We start from the raw sequence: 16,443 nt of genomic DNA on the forward strand, positions 1-16,443 counted from the left end.
AATCTAATTTTTGAGACAGAGGCTTATCTTACAGTTCCTAGCTATAATGTCTTCCAAATATCAATTCCCTTCCTGAAGAGATTAGCTGAATACAAATTACAGTTTCAATGTTAACCAGTGCACAAGGACAGGAAAAAGCAAATCCACGATACACCGACAAGTGAAATATTTAATGAAACTAAAGAGCATTCAGATTCTGCAAAATCCTATAGTCAGTATTAGGACTGAACTGAAGTACTAAAGAAAGTGAAATCATGCTTGTAAAACTCAAATAAAAGAACACAAAAAGGCATAAGAAAAGCTCTGACGAATGTTTCAAGCCACACAACTTCTTGAAGGCTAACACAGAGGTGCTTTCAAATACTGTGACTTACCTTCCTTCATTGACAAGTTCAATAAAGGCAAGGCCAGCATTCTTTTGTATAGAGTTCTGCCACTCCTGGGAAAAACACAAGAGAAAACCGGTTGTATAAAAACAAAACTAAGAAAAAACATTTTTCGACTACAAAGTTATGCACTTTCTTTTCAATCTTAGCAACTTACACCACCATCAGTAAGCGTACAAGGCATGAATTGTGTGCTAATCAGAAGGAAACATGGCCAGCATGAAGAAGCAGAATTGTATCATTTACTCAAAATCATATTCTGTGGAGGGGAGAAGGAAACACAAGAATATCCTACAAACAACTGCACCATTTTCTTTTGCTGTGTTATGTAGTAATTCTGATTGTTTTTTGCCTTATTGAATTTTGATAAAGCTAGAAACAAACTGTTTCACATTAACGTAAGGCTCACTCTTTATACACAAATTTTTCTTACAGTTTAAAGTCTGGTTAACATATATGCCGATAATAATCCTCACCTCAGCATCACAGTCATCTCTATTCAAAACAATCTGCTAATAACCCAAATATTGAATCATTAACACCTAGTAAATTTCAAAACAACTTTTAACACATTTTTAACACTCTGAATTTTTAAAACACTGAAGAAATGGTAATGTCAGACACAAGAGCACTGCACATTTCTTACATCCAACTGACTCCTGAATTTCAGCAAAATTCTAAACCTCAAAGATGTAGGCAGGTTTTGCCTGGCCCCAAGAAAGAAACCAATATGGATGACCTATCACCGGGACTTGCTGCCCTGATTTGAAAGCTGAGGAAAAAAACAGAACTGGTTAACAAAAATACCAAGAAGATTTTTTAATTCTAAACTCAATAGGAACAAGTTGACAGAGCTAAAATTTAGGGTAGTAAGTATGTGAACCTTTTATTTTGGAGGTAATTTAGAGGCATTTGCATGGAAAAGGGCAAATACTACACGTGGTTTAAACTCTACCAATTTTCTAAACTACTACAAAAGACAACAATCTGCTGCAAAAATCTAAGTTTCATATGCTTTTCCACATCAGCTTGATTTTTTTCAGTCTGTGTTGTATGAAATAATAATCCTAATGATTATTCACATCGCTACTTCTATCACTGCAGTTCTTATCCAAAATCTCACCAGCTCCAGAACAGGGAAAAAAGGCAAAACTGTAAATTCTCTTGCACAAATTTCAGATTTGCTTAATATTTGCTGAATACAGGAGGTTTTAATACCCACTGTCAGAGTACATGTTTTGCAGCTCAGTGACACAGAATTACCTCTCAGTCAGTGACACAAAGGTTTGATAAGATATACACAAAAACCACTAGAACAATGTTGTTTCTTTACAGTTTAAATCCTGCCCCCAAGCCCTTCCCGAGAAAAAAAAAAACCAAACAAACAAGCAAACAAAAAGAGATTTCCAGATTTCAAATACAGTGGAGAGATTGTAACTCTTATCACTTGACATGTTCCAGGCCCTACTTTCTTTTTATCACTTTTTAGTTGCAATGATTTCCAAGTAGTCAGAATTAAGAGTAGAATAACTGGAATTTGTGATTTATTATTCATTATGAATTATAAATGTATTTAATTACTTTTTATATAACTACTTTATATGCATTAATAAGGAAGCACCATGCTAAGCACCAGCTAAATTCCATTTACATATTATCACATATGGGGTTTTGTGGGGTTTTTTTGAGGTTAAATAGCATCATTGGTCTTTACTGTAACATATTATATTGTAAGATCTTAGTATTTCTCCCACTATCCTTCACCCAGTTTTTCTCTATTGCCTTATTATAGCTTACATGGCTTCATGTTAGTCTGTAAGCTGTCTGAAATAGCTTTAAGCATTTCTTCTTTTTTTTTTTTTTTTTTAAAAAAAAAAGCCTTTTAGCTGCTAATATTCCAAACAAAATAGCATATGCGACCAATCCATGTAAGTTTTTGAAGTGTAATATAAAGCTGTAAACATGATATTTTCATATCTTCATATGATAATTGACACTATTCTGTTAGCTTAAATAGGCAAAAGCTCAAGCGAAGCAAAATAATTTTTTCCATTTATGACATTGTCCATCTGTTGCTCTGCTCTTTTTTAAAGAGCTCATTACAATACGTGAAAATTTAATTGGTGAAGATGGAGGTTGCCAAAAGTGAAAAGAAAGTGCATTTATCATGATACTTTTCAGCATTTTTCTCCATATCAGACATCATCAAAGGAGGCGTTAGTCTAAACAATTTCATAAATCACAGCTGAACACACCCTAAAGCTAATTTTAATAGTTGAAAGAAAAGACTAATGGTCATCATCTTTCATGATCCATTCAATATTCCCCCACAGTACATGTTCTCTCTCAAACAATTACACTCAGTATGCATATTGCATTATTATATCAACATCTTAGTTATCCATCTCCCTAAGGTATCAAGGAAAAAACACGTTAAAAGCTTCAAACTCAACCACTAATGCAACTAAATAACTACAAAACACACTTCAGCACTTTCCTAAGGAAGGACTGTAAGGGAAGATCAACAAAGTCAATATTTTCATACCTGTTCTAAGCTGTACTTAATTGACCATCATTTCCTACAGATATAAATGTTTAGTAACAGAGACATAACCTACTTTTAATGCTTTTGGTCAGTGTACACTCAACAGTGAAGCATTAAAAAAAAACCCTGGAAGCTCTGAACACTATTCACAAACATTTTATTTCTGAACAAGAAACAACCACTACAAGGAGACAAATAAGAAATCACATTTTATTCCAGTACTATGTCTGATGTGGAAATTTCCTAGCTCTTTATTGTTTCACATACTTCCTTACTGGAATCTGTAAACACTTCTGTAAGTACTTCAGATAAAATGCCAGTACTATATCCTTTTCTGCAACTGTCCTTCAAATCTCATATGAATTATAATTTGGCATTGAATAACACATTACATTTCCTGTAGCTATAGCACAACTCTGCCATAACCAAAATTATATATCAGTTCTCTATAGCACCAATTTTATATCAACAAGTTTCATTAACACATGCTTACTGAGTGCCCAAGGACCATCAAACGCAAACATTAAACAGTACTGGTCTTAAACCCCTTCTTTCAGAAACTAATGATCTCCCTCAAGGTTATATCATGCCCTACTGTTGTCCTATTTGAGTTATGTTTATTTAATTAATTCTAACTAATCATCAGTTGCATGACAGTACCAAATACTCTAATAAAACTCATAAATTACTCCATTTCCTTTGTGTAGTAAATACATTTTGGCCAAAGACCACAACACGCATTAGACCATAAACAACAATGAGATTAATCCAGCAAAACAATCTTTAGTAATTCCATATCCCATTTTATTTCCTTTCAGGTACATTTGCATGTGTAGTTATCTCGGTCTTCAAATGCATTGAAAAGTCTTCTGTACTATGTGATTCTGCAATTTTCTTTCTTAAAAATTAGGTATATCTCTAATCATAAGGCATCATCAGATAAGCGTTCTTGAAAAACTCTGCACTGAATTTGAATTTCCCAGTGTCAATTCATCAATCAATCATCTTCCTCCATTTGTTGTTGACTCCCTACTCATTCTGAATATCCTTGTTCAGATCCAATACTTCAGGAGCTTCTTATTTACCAGAACAGGCCTGCCAAAAAGCCTCTTCTATAAGCAGGAGTTTGTAGGAACCAGCTTCAAACCAAAGAAATGCAGGTGGTTCTTTACGCAGTGCATTACACATTAGTGGAATCTATCACACCAAAGAATGATGTGGTGACTAAAAGTTCAACAGGATCAAGAGGAGCCTGCACATGTACATGGAAGGAAATACACTGATACTGACTAAATAACACAGAAACTACATCCAATTCATAAAATACCCCAAACTGAATATAGCTGAAAGTGGAAGGTTATCATACAGGCTTGTCTTATTCTTCTTCAGCATCTCTTTGTGTCTATCATCTAATCCAATATAGCCATTCCTAAACTCTAGTCACTCAAAAAAATGCAAAGAAAATTTTGCTGGTAAACATTTTTGTTGGTTTGTAATCTGAAGTGCTTGCCTGTAGGCGGCAAATGGATATACCTCTCCTCACTTGTACATTTCTAGGAAAAAAATATAACCATATTTCAGACAACACAAAATATGTAGTCTTCAAGCTATATAAAAGCATTTGCAAAACCAATTTGTCAATTGGTCTGATAGCTAAACAATTAAATGCGGATCTTTAACAGAATATTTAAAACATTTCCAATAGAGGAAAATGGCTTTATCTTCAATTGCAGGCAACTGCATTGCTACTTTCATTCATATATACATACACATGCACGATCCTTAGTAATTCATTTTTGTCTGAAAGTTAAAAAAATACCCTAACAAGGTCAATATATTCCACAATTAAGAAATATATCTATCAGTTGAAACACACATTCATAAGCAAGCAAAGAAGAGCCAGTTCTTTGCCAATCCATCCTTCCCATAAAGCTGGTGGAGTTTTAATAATTTATTTTGGTTATGAAACAAAGGAGAAGGATGACTTTGGTACTGACAACTATGAAAGGAGCATGAAGGAGCACAGTGGGAAAATGTGTTAACATATGACTAAGAGACATATTATATCCTAGAGTAAAGGTCAAATCTGCATGAAAAACTTGTTCATAGAGAGATATACTAATCTTTAAGTGCCTAAAGTAAACTATCAAGAACTTTTCAGCAGTGTTTGCACTTGGTGTCAGCACTCTCTCAGCACCACATCCACTACAGGCTTGAATGAACATCTAGTGAAAAGTAGATTATATCTCAGCTGAGTTCCTAATAATTTAAAAAAAAAAAACAGGTTAGACTGCATGTTAAGCAGAATCTCTGCAAACATAAATTCCTTTTAAAGAATTGAATTATACTTATTTTATTCTACAAAGCTCCATTGAAAAAAATTAAAACCAACATGGAATTATGAGAAATAATGTCTAGAAACACAACACAGGAACTTAATATCAAAATTAGCTCAGGCTAAGTAGTATATAAAACAAAAATTTTGCAAGGATGTGTTTTTTTATATATGAGTAACATGAAAACACATTTGGAGACAATGTTATTTACTATATATATATATATAGTCACACTTGGATGCTAAAATAAAATTTTAAAACCATAAATCAATAATGGAAGAACGATTAGAAACTGACTGAGAAAAAAGATAATTTCAATAATTATATACATGGTCCTTTCTCTACAAAAGAACATCACTGTCGCTGAATCCTGACACAAAGAAAGCTTACAAAAATATTTACTACTATCCTAAAAATTCAGAACACCTTGTCAGGGGAAAACTTAAAACAAGCTTGAATTTATTGAAATTTCAACAATGGATACTATTCCACACTAAACAATGGCTTGTCTATGAAAGCTTTAACATTGCATGTATGTAACAAGTCACACTATATCACTAATCAATACAGAGGGTCTGATTTCAGTAAGGGTGATAAAAGTTACTCTAACCCTGGCCAGCTACAAGCTCTCAACAGATGATCATCATTAGGCCTCTATCAGGGTTCCACATACTCAAGCTATACAAATGTGTCCTATTAATACATGGGTCTGTCTGTTTGGCAACTCCAGTCTTAAGACAAATGGCAGCTGCTGCCCCTCAAGGTCTGAAGTCAAGTCCTCAGGGAATCTAAAAGCCCAACTGGAAAAATCAAGGCCTGTTCATTAGAGACTGCTCCAGGGGAAACTTGCAAGGCTGCCATTAGAACTATATAAAAGAGCTAATTATTTTTATAAGACTTTAAAACTATCAAACACACTCAGTTACAATAAAAAGTATTTACTGCTGGCATTCCATTAAAATGACATTGCTTTTTGTCAAAAAATCAGCTAGTGACAGTACACAACCGAAGTCTTTGCGTTAAAAATTTTAATGAGCCTTCTAGGAGAAAGTTGTGTATAAATTAACTAGATGAGATAGCTTCTCAAGTGGAGGTATAACACCAAGCATGCTGTTGAGGGAAAATATTCCAAACACACATCAAACTAAATAATGAACTATAAAGCTGGGCTGAGATTACGCATGTGTGATTATGTACCCCTGAAAAGGACAAGAAAGTCAAGAAAAACACATGCTCAGCATTGCAAAACTGCCTGAAAAGAACACACAGCATTCTTGTTTACAACCTATGCTGTTAACCAGTAACTGAAAATGCTGCAGTACACCAGTGTATTGATAAAAGGCACATGGCCCAGTTAGTATCAAACACCAAGACCGAGCAGAAAAAAATTAAAACCAAAAGCGTTTCAGTATTTTTCCTTTGATAAAACACAGAACCAAAGATTATAACAACGATAGCTACTTTCATAAAATATGCTCTGGGGAAGATTTGGAACATGATTTTTTTATTCATAACCATAAAATTGTTTACCATTTTAGCTATCAAACAGAATCAAAGTTTCTTATACTGAAATATTTTTCCAGCTGCACTGCATGAAAACACTATTGAATTCTAATGGTCTAACAGATCACTGCTATAGAGTATTTATTACACAGTATTTATTACAAATCTTTGAAAAGTCCTATATGAAATTCATTAGTTTTCCTTAATCAATTCTTGGATCAACATGCACATTACCTTCCGACAGCCTAATTCAAAAAAGCAATTACGACCCTAGTCCTTATGTAAAAGGATGACAGAAAGAAGCTATGTTACACTAGTTTAAAAGAATGAAAATTTAAAGAAAACAGATTAGGAATGATTTATATCAATGCCTAGTGCTGAAGTTAATTACAACTAACCCAATAAAATAGTGCCTTTATTATTGTACAGCAAGTAATAACCTTAGACGCAGAAAACAGAATTCTTTACTGACTTTTGCATGCTCAATTCCACAGCACACTACATTAAGAAGTAAAGAAGCAGTAAATAAGCCACACAGAAACAGCAGGTTTTTAACTAAAAGCAGAAGACTCCCCTGCTGTTTAACCATTTGGGATATTCCATGTAAACAGAGCTTCCTATAAACTGGCATTATGTTGTTAGTGGTAAATGCCTAAAACTACCTTATAATGAGAGTTTAATTTCAATACGTAAAAGTTTGAGTTCAAGTCACAATAAGTTTTTACAGATTCTGAAAACAAATCATACACACATAGAGCTGGAGTAGTATACATACTTCAGTACTACATAGTTCAGTAAAATACTAAATAAAAAACTGTCAGCTTGTCAATGACTTATGCCATAAGACTACTCTGAGAGAACTATTGTCTTCTCCACAAACTATGCAAATCTATCCTAAACCATACAGTATTATGAAAGATACACTACATAAAATGTTACAGCACATATAATCTTCAACAACTACACATAGCCAGAAAATCTCGACAGAGGTTGCAGTTGTCATATTTTATAGTAATACAAATTTCCTTAAAACAGGATTTTAGTAATAAAATTAAAATCACATAATCCAAAAGTTCACAAAAATAGGAAAATGTCACTGTCTGCAATCTGAAAGGTCACATACAATTATGAACATATCACTCACTGCATAAATAAAATGCTATCAGTAATAACTAGCACAGCATAAGAGCTGCATAGAAATCAAACATTTTATCTAGTATCAAAAAAGTATGAACACATATATGAAAAACATTCATTACATGCCTTTTATAGAGGTTTAACTCATGACCTGACAAAATTTTCCCCCTAGAACCAGTATCAGATTAAGATGAAACAGGTAAGTTTATGTTAAACTCCAGTTCGTTTACATTCCCAGTAAAGCCAGTTCATTTACAGTCCCAATACAGCTGCAAACTCTAGAATAGGGAAAAACTGAATAAGTGGATCACTGATTTCAGGTCCTGATGGAAGAAGCAATTTGCTTGGGCAGCCTCTCTCCTTCTCTCTCCCACTGGCAGGCTGTTGCCATGACTCCTCATGAAACGAAATTAGGGGTCAGGTTTGAGTTCATCTAGCAGCAAACCTTTTCCACCGCAGCTTCCTCTTCAGGTTCTTTAACCATCGCCTATTTTCAATGCTGAGATGAAAGACAGTAGCTTCAGGAAGAACAGGAACAGAAATCTTAAACATTAATTGAGAAACCGAAGTACCAAGCGGTTCTGTAAATATGCAGCCATGGGAAGCAAGAAACTAAAAGTCAAAAGAGATGAGTCAGGAAAACAGAAGTGAGGAAAAGGGACAACATAAGAAGAACAAAGGGAAGAGATCCAAATAATCAAGTTGCAGTGCCAGCATCATTTTTATGCAGAAAGAAAAACAAACTGAGGAACAGCAGGATTATAAAGCAACTGCCTCAACTTCACTGCTTTTGTTTAACTGTGATTCTAATTTGAGGTTTTGTAAAACCACTGCATGGAAAAAACTATCTTCAAAGGTAGACTACTGATTATAAGGACAAGAAAAATCACAGCATGCTCTTTGCTGCACAGTTGCACTAGTAGTGATAGACTGATTCCACCAATAGCAACATTCATCATTACCATCACTAAACAGGGGAAACCTTCCTGCTCAATGTCTGATTAAATAAATTTAATAAAAAACTCAACAATATACACAATGAATACAATTATGGAACTAAAACCCCCTTTGTATTACCCTTTTACCCAAATGTAGCTTTGTTTCAATTTAAACTCTCATAACGAATGCATGCGAACTATGAACAAGATTCCTGCTATCGTACCTTTGAGGGAATGAAACCAAAGTATGTAAACCAATCCCACCTCTTCACTTTAAAGACAGAATGTCCAAATCTGCCCCTTATCGTTCCCTTGGTAATCCTATCCTAATGAAGATGTTTTAAGAAATGATTTAGAGAAAAGGAAGCTAAATCAAAATTTTTTTTTTATTTTTTTATTTTTACAAAAAAGGCAGAAAACCTCAGTATGTCTCTTCCATTACACTCCATTTGCATACTACATTCTCTTCCTCATACTACATCTGTTGTCTTCATTCAGATTAAAATATTCTGGGTATCCATTATTCCATTGTTACACAACACCAGGCAACACAGGGCTCTATTGTCATCTGCCCCTGTACATTGCTACAATAAACATGATAAACAAGTTTTCTGCTTCTTTCATTGCAAATCTTCCCCACACACACACACTCACCAAGCAAATTTTCCAGAAAAGGAGGAACATAATCACTTCTGGTTTAAGTAGAAATAGAAATAAATGTCTTCACAAATTCCAACTGATTCTTCTGAATCAAATTTGACTCAGAACTAGGATATAACCACCTAACAGACACGCACCTCAACATCATATTGATTGCTGCATAATATGAATTACAAGTTTTTTCACTTAAACAAGTGAAAGATCAGTGCATCATCTTCAATAACACAGATGCTTTACCAGTTGCAGAGATATATAAAAAGATACAGACGAGTATAAATAAGACTAAAGGTTAAACAATAAACTGAACAGCACTACCGTGCAAAGCTTCTCCTGACACAAATAAGTAAACAGTACTGCTCCCCAAACCATGTGTTTCTTAAGCAGTTTTGCTTGGAAACAGAGACACATTATTTGGTTTATTAACATGAACAAAAATGTTCACATATTTGTGATTAATATAAAGTCAGTGACAAGCACTGCTGCTCACTGAACTTTCTATAATCTCATACGCCTCCCCTCCACTAAACCTCTTTCCATGGTCTCAAATTAAACAGACTAGCTGTAAAACAGCAGGGTGTCAAATTAAAGCACACTTTATTTTCAGAGGTCTCCACACTTCGTGGCTGACTTCCTGTCAGGAAGAGTTCCATTTCAGTGCAGAGCCCCATCAGCAGGGAGCTCACAGAATTAAGTGCCAGTTGATATTACTTTGTTTTGCATTTACCACCCATGAGAATATTGTTCAAAGATCTAGTTATAAAGTCAGCATGGTATCATCCTTCTGACTAGACTGCCAAGCCACAGGGTGTGCTCTCACTGCACAAAACTCACCTTAAATAGTGGTGTTTTTTTAAGTCCTAGTGTGCTGGTGAAGCAACAGGATGCCTTTTTTCTTAAGAAAAGTCTTGCTTCTGTAACTAAATTATGTTCCCTTGGTTTTGAACATCTGAAGCACTGTACATTAATGGAAATGAAGCTGTCCTGTTCCCCTATCACAGCTCCAAGATTCACACTTATATCTGACGTCCATTCTCATCCCCAAACATAAAAATTTATACATCAACCATACAAATTCTCAGCAACACAGTTTTAAAGGCTAATGTTTTTAGCTGTAGTGAACATGCGTTCCATTAAAACCCACACCCACAATATGTCCTAGATTCCTGACCAAATTCAAGTGATTTTCATTTCATAAGGTAATTTTTCTTAGTGAGAGGCTATCATATCCAAAAAGCCTATAGAACAACCACTAAAGACTGCATTAAAAAAAAAAGAAAAAAAAAGTATCAGGGAGAGAAAAACCTCATTTCCCCTCCAAAACTTAACTGTAGGCAGCGATTCTATTTTAGTAAGATGACCTCAAGAAAAGCCATCTCTCTTCACTCCAGTGTGGCAAACTATTTCTAAGAACGGCTTTGTGGTTTTAAACCCTATCTTTTACTCATTCCTCTATCCAAAGTCTACCATTCATGTTGATTTCTCCAAGCATGCTGTCCCAAGAAACAATGCTTCGTATCAGTCCACAGAAAAATATCATGGCTTTACCATACCCATCCCCTTGTACTTCTCTACACACCTCTATGTATAGCACCTATTTCAATTTCTTTACATATAATTTTTTAATTTATTTTTGTTCAAAACCACAAAGTTCACAATTATTCTTCAGAAAACAGCTGTGTAGTATAAATCAAAAAAAAACACTGGTTCTTTCACACTACTTTCCACAATTTGCAGCTCCAACTGATATAGCTTGCTTTTACTAAACACTTCAAAATACAGTGGCTGCAGACTGCAGTGGGCATTTTTCAGTGGGTCAAAAGTACGCCTAGGTAAAACAAGTTATTTCTATCGCTTAGACGATTATATCTAACATGAAGATAAAACAACCCCATTTATTAAAAGTATAATCAGATCTTCTTGCTTTCTCACACTAAATGTAACACATCAGAGTTTGTGCTCATCATAAAATCCTACATCATACATTCCATCTCCAAACTAGGGAGTGAGAAAACCTTTAAAATATCCTCCTAGAGTAAGAATTATGGAAACATACAAAGGAGATAAAGCCAAAGCACTAGTTCACACATCTTAACTACTGTGACCACTACCTGTCAGGATATAAACATCAAGTGCTTATTGCATCATTAAGTCAAGAAAAGGTCACTTCTTATGCACACAGTCTTGGCAAATCATGCCCAATACATTCCAACCTCTTTCCACACCTGCCGCAAAAGCAGAGTTTAAGTTATAAACTTCCTTGATTTTTACTACTAAACACACCATGAATATATGTCCACTTTATAGACTCACACAAGAAAGTGTTCTATCGCAACTTAACTGTTTTAAAATTAGCCACTGAAGGACACGAATGTTTTAAACTCCCTGTCTGTAGGCCATACTAATTGTAAACAAGGCACACTGTTCCTGAAACCAACAACTACACTATACAGAAAAGGCAGAGTTCACACATGTAAGTGTAGTAAACTAAAGCAGAATCTGAGAAGTGTAAACCTTAGTAATTATTATGAAGAATAATAGTTTGAAAGAAACTCCTATTTAAACATGTTAGAGTGCTCGCAAAGCAATTCCTTGCAATTCAACAGGTTAAATACTGCAGGAAATTATATACAATTAAACTTTCAAACAATGGAGAAAGTAACACGAAATCAAAGCAGGAATGACATTCCAACAGACAAATTTTGTTACCCTGAAGTTTCACACAGAATATACTACAATAATCTAGGTCTAGTGAGACAAAATCTATATACTGCTTAAATCCAAGGGGAAAAAAAAAAACCACAGCTAATTTAAAATATAATTTCAACATACCCTGGTTCAAAGGAAAGGTTTTCCCAGCTGTTTCCATTTATTTCAATCTTACCTGAATTGCGCTTCAGTTACCTACCAAACTGATCCACAGTTTCAAACACTTGGAACATGCAACATAGTTCAATGAAGCAAGCAGCAAAATATCCATAGCACAAAGTAATCCATTTGTAATTATTCCAAGTACTCTGCTCAGTGACATATACCCAACATGGAAGTTGTCAATACACATTTTCAGCACCCAAAGGGAGATCATCAGAGATGGAGGAAAAACTCCCACTTGGGAAAGAAAGAAGCCACAGTATGTGTAAAAACCCCCAGATCTACCAAGTATAACAGAGAATCCAAGCGATCCAGACAACATATTTGATATCGTAACCTTTGGTTTTGTTAGAAAGAAACTTAATGGCAATACTGTATTTAATATCCAAGCACTGGATAGGAATCTGGATTCCATAGCCAGTGTCATCCCACACCTTCCAAGGGCTTTCATTCAATTTCTCCAGAGTTAATACCATTGATCACCAGCCAAACAGCATACTGTGTTGATATCAAGTGGCTTGCAATGCAGAAGAATGTAGAAGCCCTGAACTTTATCCCCAAGACCTTACAGAAAAGAACTGAGTTTTCATGTATCACCACCAAAGAAGGAAACTGCGACTGAGGACAACACAGATGAATCACAATGTTGCTTTTATAGACTGAGAGAGCTTAATTTTTTTCCACACGCCTGGTAAATTTCCTTAAACTTCAGGACAACTAATTACATTGGGAGGATATGTTGAAATTTTTCCTTCAACAGATTATTCTACTTAGTGATAACAAGTATTACCTGAAACATTACTTGAAATATAAGTCTCTTCTACCCCAGGAGAGCACTTTGATAGCATTGTTCCTGGCTACTGTGCGATCTACCTTCCCTTGTCTCTCACTTCAACTACAGTCTCCATCCTCCAAAACTAAGTAATTATAGATGAAAATATATGAAAAAGAATAACAGGAATTTTTGAAGAGGAAACAGTTTGTCATGTAAAATTGGTTCACTGAAAATATCCTGAAGCAGCACTGTAAATAAAGCTCAGAGACTCCTCCACTACTTTCCATACATTAGCATCTTAAATAATTGGATGAGAACCTCCCATTTTGTGTAACAGCTACAAAAGCCATGCAATTATTTGTCACAAAATTGCACTAGGAGTATTCCTACTACTGCCTGCGTAACAATTAATAACATGCTTACCAATCCTATGTTTTCAAATGTTAAGATTTACATGGTTTTATTAACATGCCTAGCTTCAGATTCTAAATAATCCATAACAGAGTTAAACGATCTTGAACACTCTCAGTTCCTTCAACAGTCACCTCATCTCTACAACAAACTGGGTGGCAGATATTCTTCAAACTTCGAAGCTCTTCAAAAGAGCACAAGGTGGGGAAAAAGTACACTAAGAAGCCTCTGGCATACCTGCAGGCCAAGTATTTTTCTGTGCATCAAAACGCAATGTCTTCATACTAAACTGGAAACATTGCATAACATTGCACAGAAAGCTAGCAATACAAGGCAAACACTTACGGGCATAATCTGCGCAATACCTTCCCCCAGACAACAATTTAGACTTTGGGAAGTTTTCTGTTGAGATCTAAATCATTTTAATTTGCCTAATATAGTTATGTTTCTAATAATTTTATCACAAGAGCCATCTATTATTAAAATATTCATGGTTTGGTTTTTTTTGAAACTCAAATACAGCCACATTCCTTTTTTGTAAAAATAAGGATCCTATTACCATAAGTTCACACTGTATAAACAGAAAAACTTCCAACTCCTGAAAAATGGCTTTTAAAGGAAAATTAGAACATGCATTAAAATTGATAGAAATTCACATAGCACCTTACAAAATCCCTACAAAATATGCCCTCTGCACCAAAACATATACATTATTTAGATCACAGATTTAAAGTAGTATTAGATCCCATTTCAAATTATTTTCAGCTCTTAGAACACAAATGGATTAGTTGAAAAAATACCATCTTAATCAAAATCATCATCTAACACTTGGGGCACATAAAAAGTATGCAAACAGCATTGTTTCTCTTAATATCTGAACCAGGATACTGCTAAGAGTTTAGGTGCTTCTGTTGAGTTAGCTGCTATGATATCATAGTGACATAGCTCTTTAGATAACCTATACCCAATACGATTAAAACTTCATAGCGATCACTATAGTTATCCATCACATCAAATTGCACTTAAAAGTAAATTAGGAACCAGTGCAGATCACAGAGCATCAGTATAATGTGCTCTCTCTGCAAGCAACAAGCACTGAAAATCAGCCATCTTCTATGTCAACTAAAATCTCCGAGTAATTCAAAGGCTTACCACATTTTAGAACACACTGCAGAAATCCACTCCCGAGAAAATTAATTTAGATAGCTGTTAAAAAGCTTTTTCCTAAGCACAGGATACCCAGAAAAGCCTGACCATCTTACTGCATTTTACATTCAAGTACTCAGGAGGGCGAGGGGGGGGTGGGGGTGGAGGTAAGTGTGTGCAAAAAAATCTGCTGAAAAATCAAAATTGTAGCAACCATCCTATTGCTCTTCCCGAGGGGAATTACCCTATCATATTGTTTGTACATGGTGCACAACTGTATGGCCCATGTTGATATTGTCTACATAATTAAGAATCCTCATCAGAGTAAGAGGCATAATGCAACTAAGATATGGCCCATGCAAAAGATGAATATTTACTTCTTTATGAGCAACAGAATCTCTTAGCAAAGGGATTTAGTAGCACGCAGAAGAAAGATCATGCTAAAAAAGACCTTTTGCCAACATTTTGCCAGTTAACCAGTGATAATGGATTTCGTGAGTTATTTAGACAAGAAAAAAAATGTCTGCCTACACAGGGAGTAAGACCAACTCACAGTGTAATTTTTTTGGCTTTACTGCTACTAATCAGCCTCTGCTGTATTTTTAAAATGCACATGCACTGCCTTGGATCATGCTTTTCTCTCCAAAAATAACTCCAAAAACTATCAGCATAACGCATGACATATTCAACTGTAATCATATTTCATTGGGCCATATGAACAGATGTTATCATATAAAAAAAAATCTGGAGTATCAAAGTTTATGTTTCCCTATTCCATCTCCACACAAAAGATATTATTTATCAAGGTCCTATATAAACCTAACAACTACAGCTACGTAGTTATATTGCAATATATCACGTTAATATTTCTAGAAGATAAAATATCTAGAGACTAAATGTATTAAAACACTGGTCTTGGTTTGATGTATGCCATCACCTATCAAGAATGTGCCCTAAATCCCACTGAAACAACAGGGGACAGAAAAAGGAGGAACCAAGAAGCTTTTATACCTTGAACTAGCAAGCAGGGTGTACGTGCAGGTAGTGGTGGTGATGGGGTCAGAAAAGTTGTTGCAGTATTCATTAATTTTAAACTGCAAGCTCTCAAAAAAAATTGGGTGGCATTCCACCAATTGTAGAAAATTATACAAGAACTGAATAGTACTGAAGTCAGTTAGCGTAAGTTTATTTTATGGTCGAGAAAATGCAGGTTCAGTAGAAAAAAAAGCTCTTAAGTCAAAGATGGATCTGACGAGAACCACCTAATTAGTTCTCTTACACATATTCCACTGACAATTCAGTTGATATACTACACCAAGAAACATTTTTCAAGTGCTGCAAACTCTGTAAATTCAAAGGCATCAAGGAAAATTATGGAACCTATTTCACCTATTTTTGTATCTTTTCACCTTGGCACTACGCTAATAGACCAAATGCTTCATGTATGTGAGAGCAAGGGATAAATGTTTTTATACCTTCATGACAGAGTAGGGAAGATGACAGTATTTCCCACTTACTCATGTATTTCAAGGAAACACCTGACAAATGAAAGGAAGCACAGTAGCATATTTGTTTTATGGGTAAACATGCACTCAATTTATACATGCCCCTTTGCGTTTTAGGGGTAGAGCGAGAGTCCTTTTAGATGAAAATGCTTTATTCAGGGGTGATATCTGTTTCTCCACACAGAAGCGTTGTCTCACAATAGTGTATGAACACCTCTAACACCCTGACGTCA

The 16,443-nt window shown here is 35.0% G+C and overlaps 1 protein-coding gene across 3 annotated transcripts in view; it reads right to left on the reverse strand.

The window, feature by feature from the left end:
• Positions 1-16,443, reverse strand: part of LRBA (LPS responsive beige-like anchor protein) — a 401,889-nt gene that overhangs the window by 274,683 nt on the left and 110,763 nt on the right. For all 3 annotated transcript variants that reach the window (XM_065688455.1, XM_065688463.1, XM_065688444.1), the window contains exon 35: positions 375-439. In XM_065688455.1, the coding sequence (XP_065544527.1) occupies positions 375-439 (65 nt within the window). The remainder of the gene's footprint in view (positions 1-374; positions 440-16,443) is intronic.

Source organism: Lathamus discolor, chromosome 1 (genome assembly GCF_037157495.1).
Source record: "Lathamus discolor isolate bLatDis1 chromosome 1, bLatDis1.hap1, whole genome shotgun sequence".
Taxonomy (NCBI): Eukaryota; Metazoa; Chordata; class Aves; order Psittaciformes; family Psittacidae; genus Lathamus; species Lathamus discolor.